The 13,378-nt window shown below is 34.7% G+C and overlaps 1 protein-coding gene across 7 annotated transcripts in view; it reads left to right on the forward strand.

The window, feature by feature from the left end:
• Positions 1-13,378, forward strand: part of LOC149808284 (kinesin-like protein KIF28) — a 203,922-nt gene that overhangs the window by 46,605 nt on the left and 143,939 nt on the right. For all 7 annotated transcript variants that reach the window (XM_089975594.1, XM_089975606.1, XM_089975633.1 and 4 more), the window contains exon 3: positions 1,002-1,208. In XM_089975594.1, coding sequence (XP_089831720.1) covers positions 1,002-1,208 — 207 coding nt within the window. The remainder of the gene's footprint in view (positions 1-1,001; positions 1,209-13,378) is intronic.

Genomic DNA, 13,378 nt, shown 5'->3' on the forward strand with positions numbered 1-13,378 from the left:
ATTATTCATAACTAAGCCTGTTACCTGACATTTAGGTTTACCTAACCTTTTTGAAAGCATTGGTGTGCACTGGACTAATGAGAGAAGACTGCCCTTTTCTCTTGGTACATTACCATGGGACAAATGAAGATTAATGCTTGTGTTTATGTAGTACAAGTTCCAGTTAAGAGCTTGAATACATTCAAGTTTACAAATGAGATGTACAGATTTAAATAAGGAAAAGGCTCTGATATTTTGATTGATATTGTTTGGTTTGAAATATTAAAGCCGTATTAATTTACATGATTATGAAAATGTAGCAGATAAACAGAGATGGTTCTCTTTCTCAGAAAATGGCCAGTCTTTCTCTGTTTTCATTGAAAAGTGCTCTTCTAATTAAATGCCCCCACCCCCCCTTAAAGAATATTAAAACGAATGAATTTTTGTCTTCTCAAGTATGTAATGTGTTTAAAAGTATTGGTTACAAGTACACCATCCTGATAATGACCAACATTTTGGTGGATGAGACTAAAAAATATATTTGTAGCAGCCTCCAAAATAAAACATGGTGGTGTGTTTCTTGTGTCAAACCATACCAAGATTGCATGTGTGGCATTGGATAATTATTAATATGTGAATTCTATTTGCAAAATTGATTTCTTTTTCTTTTTTTCCACATAAGCATGGAAAAAAGCAAACATGGCACATAAATGCCTTCTGGTATTTTTAAACCTTTAAGTGATCTAGAAAAGAAAAATGAAGACCAAAGTATAGGAATTACATTAGATCATGGAGAGAAAATTAAGACATCTTTACCAGATAATATAACATCTTACTGGTAAGATACATAATTACATCTATTTTAATATCCTTTAAAGGATGGAGTTCTTCCATTGTCCAACTTTAAAAAGAAAAGATTTTATTACTGACAGGAGGTTTATCTTTGAGAACATTATTTGGGTTTTATTATCAAGATTTATTTGTGCACCAAAAATTTGTTTTCTTATCTTTTTATTTTTCAGAAAACTGTGTTCAATGACCTTGGAAAAGGTGTCCTTGATAATGCATGGCAGGGTTATAATGCTGCTTTATTTGCATATGGCCAGACTGGTTCTGGTAAAAGTTATTCCATGATTGGTTATGGAGCCAATAAAGGCATAGTACCAATAACCTGTGAGGAGCTATTCAAAGTAATCGATGACAATGAAGACAAAGAGAAGCAGCTACAGGTAGATGTGTTTTAATATTTAGACCAGTAAGATTTAAATCTGCTACAAATTGTAATTTTCCTATTACCATCAATATCATGTTTGTTGCACAGCAACAAAATATCCATTATCATTAGCCAATCATCATTAAATTGACAAAATAAGATGGCTGATAATGATAAAAGTGGGAGAATATTTTGTCATGGATAACTACACTAGATTGCCCCCCAAACTGACAAATTCAAATTTTAGTATCACGCAACCTTTCAAGAGTACTAAAGTGAATTTTGATGCTTAACAATTCATTTTATTATCAGTTGAGCATTCTTGTTTTAGTATGTGTCAGGGAGCCTATATAGCTCAGTCGGCCCAGTGTTGGTCTCATAAGTTTAGGACAACTAGTTTGATACCCACCCTGGCCAGCCTGGGTTTGCTGCCTTGGTGTGTTTCAGAAAGTGCTGTTAAAACCCCTAAAGTAATATCTATCATCATCTATTCTTCACAAATAAATTTTTTAAAATAATAAAATCCAGGGATCACTATTTTAATACCCACCCTGGCCATCCTGGTTCAGTTACCTTGGTGTGTACATGTATTTGGGAAAGGCAGATATCCAAAATTGTGTATTTCAAAGACCAGCAAAGCAGCTTTTGAACATCAATGCACCCACATTTCCCAGAAATGTACTATTTCTCAACAAAATTATTTTGCATGCTCAAGATCGAGAATGGTGAGTGTTAAAAATGAACCATTCATAGAAAAATCTTATCCAATAATATTGCATTTCAGAGAGGATTATAGTTTATATCTTAACTCTGAGAAAATACATTATCAACTGAGGGAAAGCCAAAGTTAATAGTTGTATATGATGGCTGACAGTATGTGCTTTTTTCTCTCTCAGAAATCAGTAAATGTTACATTTTTAGAATATTACCAGTTCCTGTAGACAGAGAAATATACATTTTAAGGTCACCTGTTGCAGTAGAAATTGTATTGAAAAGGAGTAAAAGTGAAGATTTCAGTTTTCGCAAATTGATTAATCTTCAACAAATGTTCAGTAATACATGTAATTTAAATGATTCATACCAAAGCATTATCATATAGTATCCAGGAAAGTACAAATTCATTTTATCAAACAGATCTTCTGTAATGCTAATGTACTGTTTAAACTCGCTTATAAGTAAAGTCCAACTGCAGACTGCACAGACACAGAACTGATGTCGCATAATGCACTGACAGATCTAGTCTGTGCAGTTTGGTAGGAGTAGTCATTAGAACAAACAACATAGATCCTGATCTGCAGGAACATTATGCTATGGCAGATCAGGATCATTGTTGTTTACAGTTTGACTCGACTTATAGTGAATTAAGATGACAATTGAAACTGTCCTGTTAAAACAAATTCGGTCAGGCTCAGGTTACATGAGCATTTTAACTTAATTACACTTTGTTCAAAGTCTTTTTTAAAATTCCACAGCATAAATGAACATACTGAAAGTGTACATAAATTAGTTGCTGTATGTACTCATTTATAAGTTGAGTCCAACAACAGACTCAGATCTGCCATCTGTTGTTATATTAATTACTCTTAACAAAGTGCATAGACCCAGATATGTGAAGGCAGATTTTGGTCTGTGCAGTTTGCAGTTGGACTTGTCTTATAAGCAAGTATATAAACAAAATCACCTGATAATTGTTTTTTGTTTCTCACAAAAACCAGTTGTCAGTTGAAGAACCCAAAACTCTGAGTAATGATTACCAAAGATAGGTTACCGAGTATATGCCTATGAGCTCATATCTAGAGGAGCTGCTGCTCCAGTGGCCTACTTGGTTAGAGCGTCCACCTCAGATGTTGGAGGTTGCAATTTCAAAACCCGACTGAGTCATACCAAAAACTTACAAAAATGGTACTAACAGTTGCCTCACATGGCACTTGGCATTAAGAGGTTAGTTTTAGGACTGGTCGGCCTGGTGTCAGGATAATGTGACTGGGTGGGACATCATGCTACATGTCTGTGGCATGATGCCCCAGTGCTAGACATCCCTATAAACTGCCACATGGCAGACATCATAGCAATATGACATGAACATTTTTAAAGCGTCATTAAAAATCGAAATCCTACACTCACACATATACAGCATATTTTGTAGTCAAGATTATAGCATAGTTAGTAATATATGATAATAGCAGGCATGACATTATAGCAATAGTTAGTAATATATGATAATGGCAGGCATGACATTATAGCATAGTTAGTAATATATGATAATGGCAGGCATGACATTATAGCATAGTTAGTAATATATGATAATGGCAGGCATGACATTATAGCATAGTTAGTAATATATGATAATTGCAGGCATGACATTATAGCATAGTTAGTAATATATGATAATGGCAGGCGTGACATTATAGCATAATTAGTAATATATGATAATGGCAGGCATGACATTATAGCATAGTTAGTAATATATGATAATGGCAGGCATGACATTATAGCAATAGTTAGTAATATATGATAATGGCAGGCATGACATTATAGCAATAGTTAGTAATATATGATAATGGCAGGCATGACATTATAGCAATAGTTGCTATCCTAATTATTGGATACAGAAATCAGTCTCTTATACCATATATATTCACTTAGAAGCCCAGTCTTAATGTAAACAACATAGACCCTTATCTGCCATCACAAAATGCACTGGTATATCAGTGTCTGTGTTATTTGTTCAACTAATCACTCCAGACAAACTTAATAGACCCAGATCTACTGGTGCATTATGAAATTGCACATCTGGGACTCTGTACAATTTGCAGTTGGACTAAATTTATAAGTTGGTATGTATGGTAGTATATTTTATGTACCGTAGGGATATTTTCAAAACTTGGTTCATTGTACTTGCTGTCATATCTTGAAAAATAAAAAATAAAGAATAAACAGTGCATGGTTGTAAATAAACATTTGTTGTGTTTGGAGATGTAAAAGTTTTGCTTTGTCATATTGTAAGTTACAAGCTACCCACCATGCTGACAGACATCGTAAACACAACACTTAACATTTAACATTTTCCATGTTGATACAGATATATGTTAAATTTGTAGCTTTTCAAGTGCATCTTGAATTACCATCATATCTTGCTGGAAGCCAGTGTATCTTAAAAGAGTATTTCATAATATGCATGGACAACTCATAAAAGTATTTATTCCTTGTCCACCTTCGTGCAGTTAATGCTAGAATTTTCAACATATAATGTGTTTAATTAAATATGATACCAGATTACATTAATATATTTCTCCCTATTGTGAGAGCTATCACTGATCATTTCATTTGTACTGGATATTCTAGCTGTAGTTGGAGTTGGGATTAAGGTTGGATTTTAAATACCATATATATTTGCCTATAAGACGAGTTGAGCCACAGACTGCAAAGACCCAGATCTGCCATCGCATAATGCACAGGCAGATCTGGGGTTGTGCAGGTTTTTAGGAGTAATCAGTAGAACAAACAAAATAGAACCTGATCTGCAGGTGCTTTATGCTATGGCAGATCATGATCTTTGTTATTTGCAGTTTGACTCAACTTATAATCGAGTATGTACAGTTATGGTTGAAAGTGCTTTCTTTCACAATTTGGACTTGGAAATGGTTTATTTTTAGAAACTTAAATTTTTTGTCAAACTATTAATTGTCATAGTGAAATGTTAGATCATGGCATTGTTTTTGTACTGGTTTTCTATCTTGAAAGATAATGAAACTGGAGGGTTAGGAGAAGAAAAAAAAGATAGAAAGTAGAGAGAGATTTGGTTTGGTTTTGTGGATTTAGTGCCATTTTTCTGCACATGCTATGTTGTACATGGCTGTAGATTTGGTGGACTCTGAAAGTCCAGTGGGAGGAACCATTGACCCAGGAGAAGCCCAAGGACACACCTCAGTAAGTGTCGACCCAGACTGGCCGATGGTAGGATTTGTATGCACACCCTTTTGGTCATGAGTCATGCATGCTAACCACCGAGTCACCAAGGCTCTATGTGAATGCTGAGTTAATAATGAATGAGTCAGGGAAGTCTCCGAAAATAATGTATATTCATTAAAAGAAGCATTTTTGTTCTTAAAAAGCAAGGTTATTGACAGAGGACTTTTAATAATGTGGTAAAATGTTTATAAAATTGAATAAGAAATATAGGAGTTATAAAGAGTTTAAGTTGTTGTGTTAAGTGCAACCACTTACATGTCTTACATGGTTATTTTCTGACCATATGATTGACCCCAACTTGTGTAGTCCAAGTGCATTATGCAAACATTTGTACCTAACTGGGTGACATGATTAATTGTATGCTGATATTTAGGCTTGATTTATTGATACATTGTATAGTGGATCAAATTTCACTTTTTCTTCATGAAATGTCCTCATCCCCATGTCAGTTACAAAAAAAAATTAACAAAGTGAAAAACCTCATGCCATTTGATATATATACCTTTTCCAACAAAACATGTTTTTTCATGACCATTGTTTGCTCTTTCCTTTGTAAGAAGTTTTCTTGCCTGTTAGTGGAGGGTTTGACCCAGTTGACAGACCCATTTCCAAAGAACAATTTCCTTTCTCTATGTACCAGTAATGCTTTTTCTTTTAATGCTGTCTGTACTTTCTTTATTTTCTACCTGTATAGGTCACCAGTTTAGAAGCTGTTCAATTCATATGTTAATTCCTTTAACATTTAAAGTCCATATACATTTTTTCTTGCTCTAATTAGACTTATTATATTTATTTATATCTTATTTTTGTTAAAATGATCTCTTAATAGTTATTTCACAAAAGACTACATGTCCAGTAATAGGATAATGATGTAGGTATGTACAGCACTTGCGTTATTGTAATATAGTAGTCAGTTTGGCATCACTGTGGTACACTCAACTCACTTCTAACGCTTCCAACTGTAACATTGGGTGGGTGACCAAGTGGTCTAAAGCACTCACCGCTTTGGATCACTGCCATCTCACCTCTGTCTGTGTGGGTTCAAGTCTCGGGTTTGGCCAATGTGGGTATGTGAGAAAGCTTGCCAGTAACTTCTTGTGGGTTGGTGGTTCTTACTGTGATTTTCCCGGGTTCTTCCTCCACCATTTATATGGCCACCATGTATCACCTATCTTTTGCTGAAAAATGGCATTAAATGCTACAACAACAACAACAATAGCTATAACGTTGTAAAGCCCATATGTAAAGTTATGGGAACAATATATCTTTGTTACACATTAGGGTAGCTAGTGCAACTATTTGATTAAATTTCAATGACTGGGTGTCAGAGTATCCTAAATTACAATTTGTTTTGATGGAAGAGCTTAGGCTGATAAGGGTGAAGATAAATTTTATTGAACCTGTGATTTCAAAGGCTTATGAAAATGGAGGTTTGACTACATGTATGTGCCCTCATATGATAAGAAAAGTCAAATACCTGCCAGATGGGATGAAGAATATTTGTATTTTATTGGCCTGGTTACTTCAAAGGCTGCTTATGGCTTTCATGTCAAGTGAAGTGACCAGTCACTCGTTTGTATATCTATATTGCTGCCATGTTTTATATGATGTTGTTTAAACTTCATTGTGTTTTTGTGTATGTGTATGTACTATTTTTAGGGTACAAATTTTTTTTATAATTGTGTAACATGAATCAAGTTAATAATATTGACCTGATTTGCCATATACTGTCAAATTTAATATCGGCTTTTATTTCTTTCTTTATCTTCTTTTAGATTTTGTTTGTATTAAGGAAAAACAAACAACAAAGGTCCCCATGATAAGGACTTCCAATATACTGATTCATCTCTTATTGCGTGAATGTGTGTGTTTGTGCATGTGCATGTGTGTGTCGTGGGTGGGTGGTCCCAAGTGGTCAAGTGGTTTAAAGCATTCACCTTTACAGATCACACACATATCACACTTCTGTCAGCATATGTTCAATTCCAGACTTGACCAATGTGTGTATGAGAACAAAGTTGCCAGTAACTTCTCATGGGATTAATGGTTCTTTTCTGGGTCTTCTTGGGTTCTTCCTTCACTAGAATACTGACTCCCATGTATAACCAACCCATCATGTGCCAGATGTCATTAATCCCCACAAAACCAACCAAAACTTATGTGTGCATGGTCACAGATTCCATTTAATTCTGTAGCTTTTCTTTTACCATTGCAGTTTTTTTAAAATTAAAATTCTTGGATTAAGAGAATCAATTATAATGTAATTCCAAGTCATTAAATGATATATTTTTTCTGATCTTTTGACAGCCGTGCTGGAGCATCCCTCAAAATATGGTTCCCGCATGTATATTGCACACCACTTTCATAGCTCCCACAAACAGCATTATAAAAGGGAACATTGAATATTTATTGTAGAACATTCCAAAATGTCTAGCTAAACTAACAGAATTATAAAACTTTATTTATCCAGAAAGCAAATCCAGTCTTCTCAAATTAAATCTACAAAAATGGTTCTCACTATAGTCATCAAACTAGTTTGCCTGCAGGTTAAACAGATAATAATAATTATAATGAGCTTCAATAATTTGTTCTCATTTTATTAGCATTTTATAAATCTGATAGCCATAGATATGTCCTCATTATAACACTGTCCATGGGCTATAACGAGTTTACTGAATTATAGTGAGACTGTACTATAATGAGGTATATCATGATTATAATTTCACTACTATGTAGGGGGCCCCGAGTGGCCGAGTGGTCTAAAGTGTGCTTCATTACAGATCACTGCCATCTCACCTCTGTCTGTGTGGGTTTGAGTCTCGGATTCAGCTTATGTGGGTATGTGAGAAAACTTGCCAGTAGCTTCTCTTGGGTCAGTGGTTCTTTCCTGGGTTTTCCCCAGTTCTTCCTCCATTAATACTGGCTACCATGTATAGCCTATCGTGTGCTGAAAAATGGCATTAAACCCTAGAACAACAACAACAACAACAACAACAACATCACTACTATGTAATGAAATAGAATCTCTGATCATGCATGCCTTGTAATGGGAAGAGTGTTATAATGAAGGTTTTTATAGTGAGAGAGTGATTTAAATGGAATTTGGATTAACAGAAATTGACTTCATAAAGAAAATTGTGTATTATAAAGTAGTGAAATGCCAATCTAATTCATATTCTTTCATTATCAATTACACAGATCATATTGCATAAATGTGTCTTCTGATGAATGGTGATTAATTGACACTATACTGCATGTGTGAAAATTACAGTACATGCTTTTTATCAGATACCTGAAAGCCTAGAATATTTAAAATTACCATATACATTTGCATACAAGTCAAGTCCAACTGCAAACTGCGCAGACCAAGATCTGATGTCCCATAATGTGCCTGCAGGTCTGGGTCTATGCAGTTTGTTAGGAGTAATCACTACAACAAAGAACATAAACCTTGATCTGCAGGTGCAATAAGCTATGTCAGATAATGAGCTTTGTTGTTTGCAGCTTATAAGCCAGTATATGGTATGCTGGCCTTGAAAATTAAGCTATCATTAGAAAATAACCATCTAATTTGTATTTAGATATAATTTTAAAATCATGTATCAATTAACACATAATTAATATGTTCTATATAGATGCTGCATTGAAAAGTATGGATTTAAAAATTGTATCACAATATATTTTAGTAATTTTCTATAGAATGGTTTGGCATCATTTACATTATTTTAGTTCAAAGATATGTCTACCTTAAAAGAATGCTGTCCACAGAAATAAGCTGGAAAAACTGTCTAATGAATAATGGATGCTGTTTATTTTTGAGATTTTATGAGTATCTGAACAATTGAACAAATCAAACCTATGTCCCTGATTTATTCACACTAAGGTAATGTAAGATCCCGTATTCTAAGGCCTGCAAATTTTGAAGTAAATATGTGTCCCATGGGATAAACAGACCTCTGTTTTAAAAATTTGACATTTTTCTACCAAGGATTTTTTATGTTGTGACTCACAGAATGTGGATATTTCACCTGAATTTCTTCCGAATGTAATTTTCTTTGGTATTTAATTGAAACATTATTCATGCAGGAAAACAGAAAGTTCCATCAGAATCCAGCCAGTCAAGCTGACTATTTCATAAGGGTCATTTGATTGCAAAGATTAAAACTCAGTAACCACAGTAAAATGCTTTTCTTATCAAGACATCTGAAAACCTTAAACAATTTTGGAGTATAAGTATTTGCTTTGCAAGACTTCATCACAACCACCCCCCTCACAGAAAACTGCCAGCAGCTTTCCAAGGGTCAGTGGTTCTTAATGGGTTTTCCCCCAATACCTATCCCAGGTAATCAATGAGTGCTCGACTGCATTCATCCCTAATAAATGAAGTGCTGTCTATGTTAGGGCAAGTTGACAATTTATCTGTCCTGATCAGTACCAGGCAGTCTGAATCATGTTGTCATTTCACACAAATATCACAAACAAAACATACTAGACATAAACAATTGTATGTATTCCAGGTCATTACTAATTTTTTTATTTGTTTAATATCACCATGGTAGATGTTCAAGATATCTCAGTAAATGTAGGTCTAGACTGGTTTACCAGATTTACTCCTATACAAGTCACCCTTAGCGGTGAACAACATAGGCCCAGGTGGTATCTACAGTCGATTAAAGCAAATCAGGGTTTACACTGCTTCTTCTGCTATTATGCTATTAAATGGGAGGTTTTTTTGCCCTGTTATAGGTCCAAGGTCAGATGACATTTTTTTGTTTTGTTTTGTTTTTGTGGGTTTCAATGTCACTTTGAACACATTATTGGCTATATCATACCAGGAAAATGGGAATCAAGTATCTGTTGCAAAGTCACATCAAGGCAGCTGACCTGGGCAGGCCTGGGCAGGCATCTAATCCACAATCCTTGGATTGCAAGTCCAACACTCTACCAACTGAGCTTCTACAGCTTTCTTAACAGATGAAAATCTCCATTTTGTGTCATTTTTATTAATCAGCTTTCATTATCCTCAGTATACTGTCCTCAGTCCCATCAACTCCATATACTGTGTTCATGCCATCAACTCCATATTCTGTGTTAATACCATCAACTCCATATACTGTGTTCATGCCACCAGTTCCATATTCTGTGTTAATACCATCAACTCCATATACTGTGTTAATACCATCAACTCCATATACTGTGTTGATACCATCAACTCCATATTCTGTGTTGATACCATCAACTCCATATACTGTGTTAATACCATCAACTCCATATACTGTGTTAATACCATCAACTCCATATACTGTGTTGATACCATCAACTCCATATACTGTGTTAATACCATCAACTCCATATACTGTGTTGATACCATCAACTTCATATTCTGTGTTAATACCATCAACTCCACATACTGTGTTAATACCATCAACTCCATATACTGTGTTAATACCATCAACTCCATATACTGTGTCATAATTATCAACTTCATATACTATGTCATAATCATCAAATTCATATGCTGTGTTGATACCATCAACTCCATATACTGTCATTAACATATGTTCTATCTACTGTGTTGATACCATCAAGTCCATATACTGTGTCATAATCATTAACTTCATATACTGTGTTGCTACCATCATTCCTTATACTGTGTTGATACCATCTACACCATATACTGTGTTGATACCATCATTCTTATTTCATTTAACTATTACATTTAGCTTTTCATGACCAGTTAAGAAAATGAGTGGGGAAAGGACAAAGTTGTTCAGCATGTGTCTGTATTTACTAATGTGGAGATGAATATTCTATGCATAATAAATCCCATATCTGAGTTTGAATAAGTTTGAAAATGGAACACATCATATTATATGATGACTAAATCATACACAAGGACATCACTTTAATGAAATGTGTTTTCTTCTGAACTTTGTGCAGTGTTGTTGTTGTTATTGTTGTTATAGGGTTTAACGCCATTTTTCAGCACAAGATAGGCTATACATGGCGGCCAGTATTAATGGTGGAGGAAGAACTGGGAAAACCCCTGAAAGAACCACCGACCCACGAGAACCTACTGGCAAGTTTCTCACATATCCGCATTTGCCGAGCCCGAGACTTGAACCCACGCAGACAGAGGTGAGATGGCAGTGATCCATGACGGACAGCACTTTAGACCACTCGGCCACTCAGGGCCCCTTGTGCAGTGTTACAAAACTCATTTTTTAAAAATTGTATCTGTATTGGTACCCTTGATTCAAGCATTGCCTGATTTGTGTAATGAATAGAAAAACAACTATCATTAGCAAAGCATGCTTTATACAAGGTTGCCATATGATTCCATATACATGTACTATGTTTTAGAATGTTGTATAGGCCTTGTATAAAGCCTTGTGTAGATTCTGCTTTGTTATTATATTATATGGTATGGGCAGTTTTCATTATATTACAATGAACAGATTAATAATTACAGTGCTTTTTTATATTATATAGTATGGGCAGTTTTCATTATATTGCAATGAACAGATTAATAATTACAGTGCTTTTTTATATTATATGGTATGGGCAGTTTTCATTATATTACAATGAATGGGGGACCCTGAGTGGCAGAGTGGTCTAGAGTGCTCACCGTTCTGGATCACTGCCATCTCACCTCTGTCTGCGTGAGTTCGAGTCTCAGGCTTGGCTAGTGTGGGTATGTGGGAAAGCCTGCCAGTAGCTTCTCGTGGGTCAGTGGTTCTTCCATGTAATAATTACAGTACTTTGTTATATTATATGGTATGGGCAGTTTTCATTATATTACAATGAACAGATTAATAATTACAGTGCTTTGTTATTATATTATATGGTATGGGCAGTTTTCATTGTATTACAATGAACTGATTAATAATTACAATAGTTGATTCATAATTATATTTTCATGCAAACAGTGTTGGCACTGATATGTTGGTACATGATAGGACAGCAGATTTAGATCTATGCTCTTTGTGGTGTGTATACACAGTCAAATCTGGCATGGTACATATTCTTTTAAAAGTCAAGTCCAACTGCAAACAACAAAGATCCTGATCTGCTAAAGCATGATGTGCCAGCTGATCAGGGTCTATGTTGTTTGTTCTACTGATTACTCACTAACAAGCTGCACATACCCAGATATGCCCACACATTATGTGACAGCAGATCAGTGTCTGTGCAGTTTGCAGTTTGACTTAACTTTTAAGCAAGTATATACGATGTGTCAAAGCAAATAAATCCATCCATTGCATTATTATAATTGAAGGCACAGGTTTTGTTGAAACTTGCATGATTCAGGTACAAATCAATACATTTGTTATCAATTTTCTTTAATATATTATAATTGATCAAAGGTAAAGTGTCATGTTGATAAATAACTACCGATAGTTATACATATATTTATTTGAATAATTTATTACTTATATTAGAACCAAAAGTTGTAGACAGGTGTGAAGTAAATACCTGTAAAGCAAAGTGAATGTTTTTAAAAAATGTACCTTTTACTATTGATAATTGTTTGCTGACACTTGTCTGAGTTACATATCAGATGTACAGACTGCTTAACACAGCTGCAGATAGACATAAAATGATGTAAATGGCACTTAGGTTCAGAAAGTATATGCTTATTCTTGTTTTCATCACTTTTCATCTGTGTCTTTATAATTTAATTGGTTATAACAAAGACCATTACTGATATCGAATTTAAAAAAGGTGATTAGCATATATACTCACTTCCAACTGCAAAAAAACATAGACCCAGACCTGCCATTGCATAATGTGTGTTCTACTGATTACTCCTATGATTGCTCTGATGTTAGGATTTTAACCCACACCATTTCAGTTGCAGTTCCAGCACACTAAACACTGAGCCACTGTACCTCAGGAAATGAAAGTAACAAAGCATGATAAAAATTAATTTAAGCAAGATATGCCTATTTCTTTTTCCTATTTGTGACATGTATCCTGGAAACCCTTTTAACCTTGGATAAATTTGATTGTAAGCATTCTTTGTCATCAGTCAGTAGATTTATTACGCCAACTAAAAAGCATATGTGGTTCTGTTTTGGGGTCTGGACAATGTAGCAAACACTAGAAAATACATGTCATTAGCATCCTGAATTTAACTTCAACCATAGTCAAATCCCAGTGTCATTTTTTTTCTCCCTAATTTTTTTTCTCCATTTTTTCTCTCTCTCGCCA

This window comes from Sinohyriopsis cumingii, chromosome 1 (assembly GCF_028554795.1).
Source record: "Sinohyriopsis cumingii isolate HCF-2022 chromosome 1, ASM2855479v2, whole genome shotgun sequence".
Classification (NCBI taxonomy): domain Eukaryota; kingdom Metazoa; phylum Mollusca; class Bivalvia; order Unionida; family Unionidae; genus Sinohyriopsis; species Sinohyriopsis cumingii.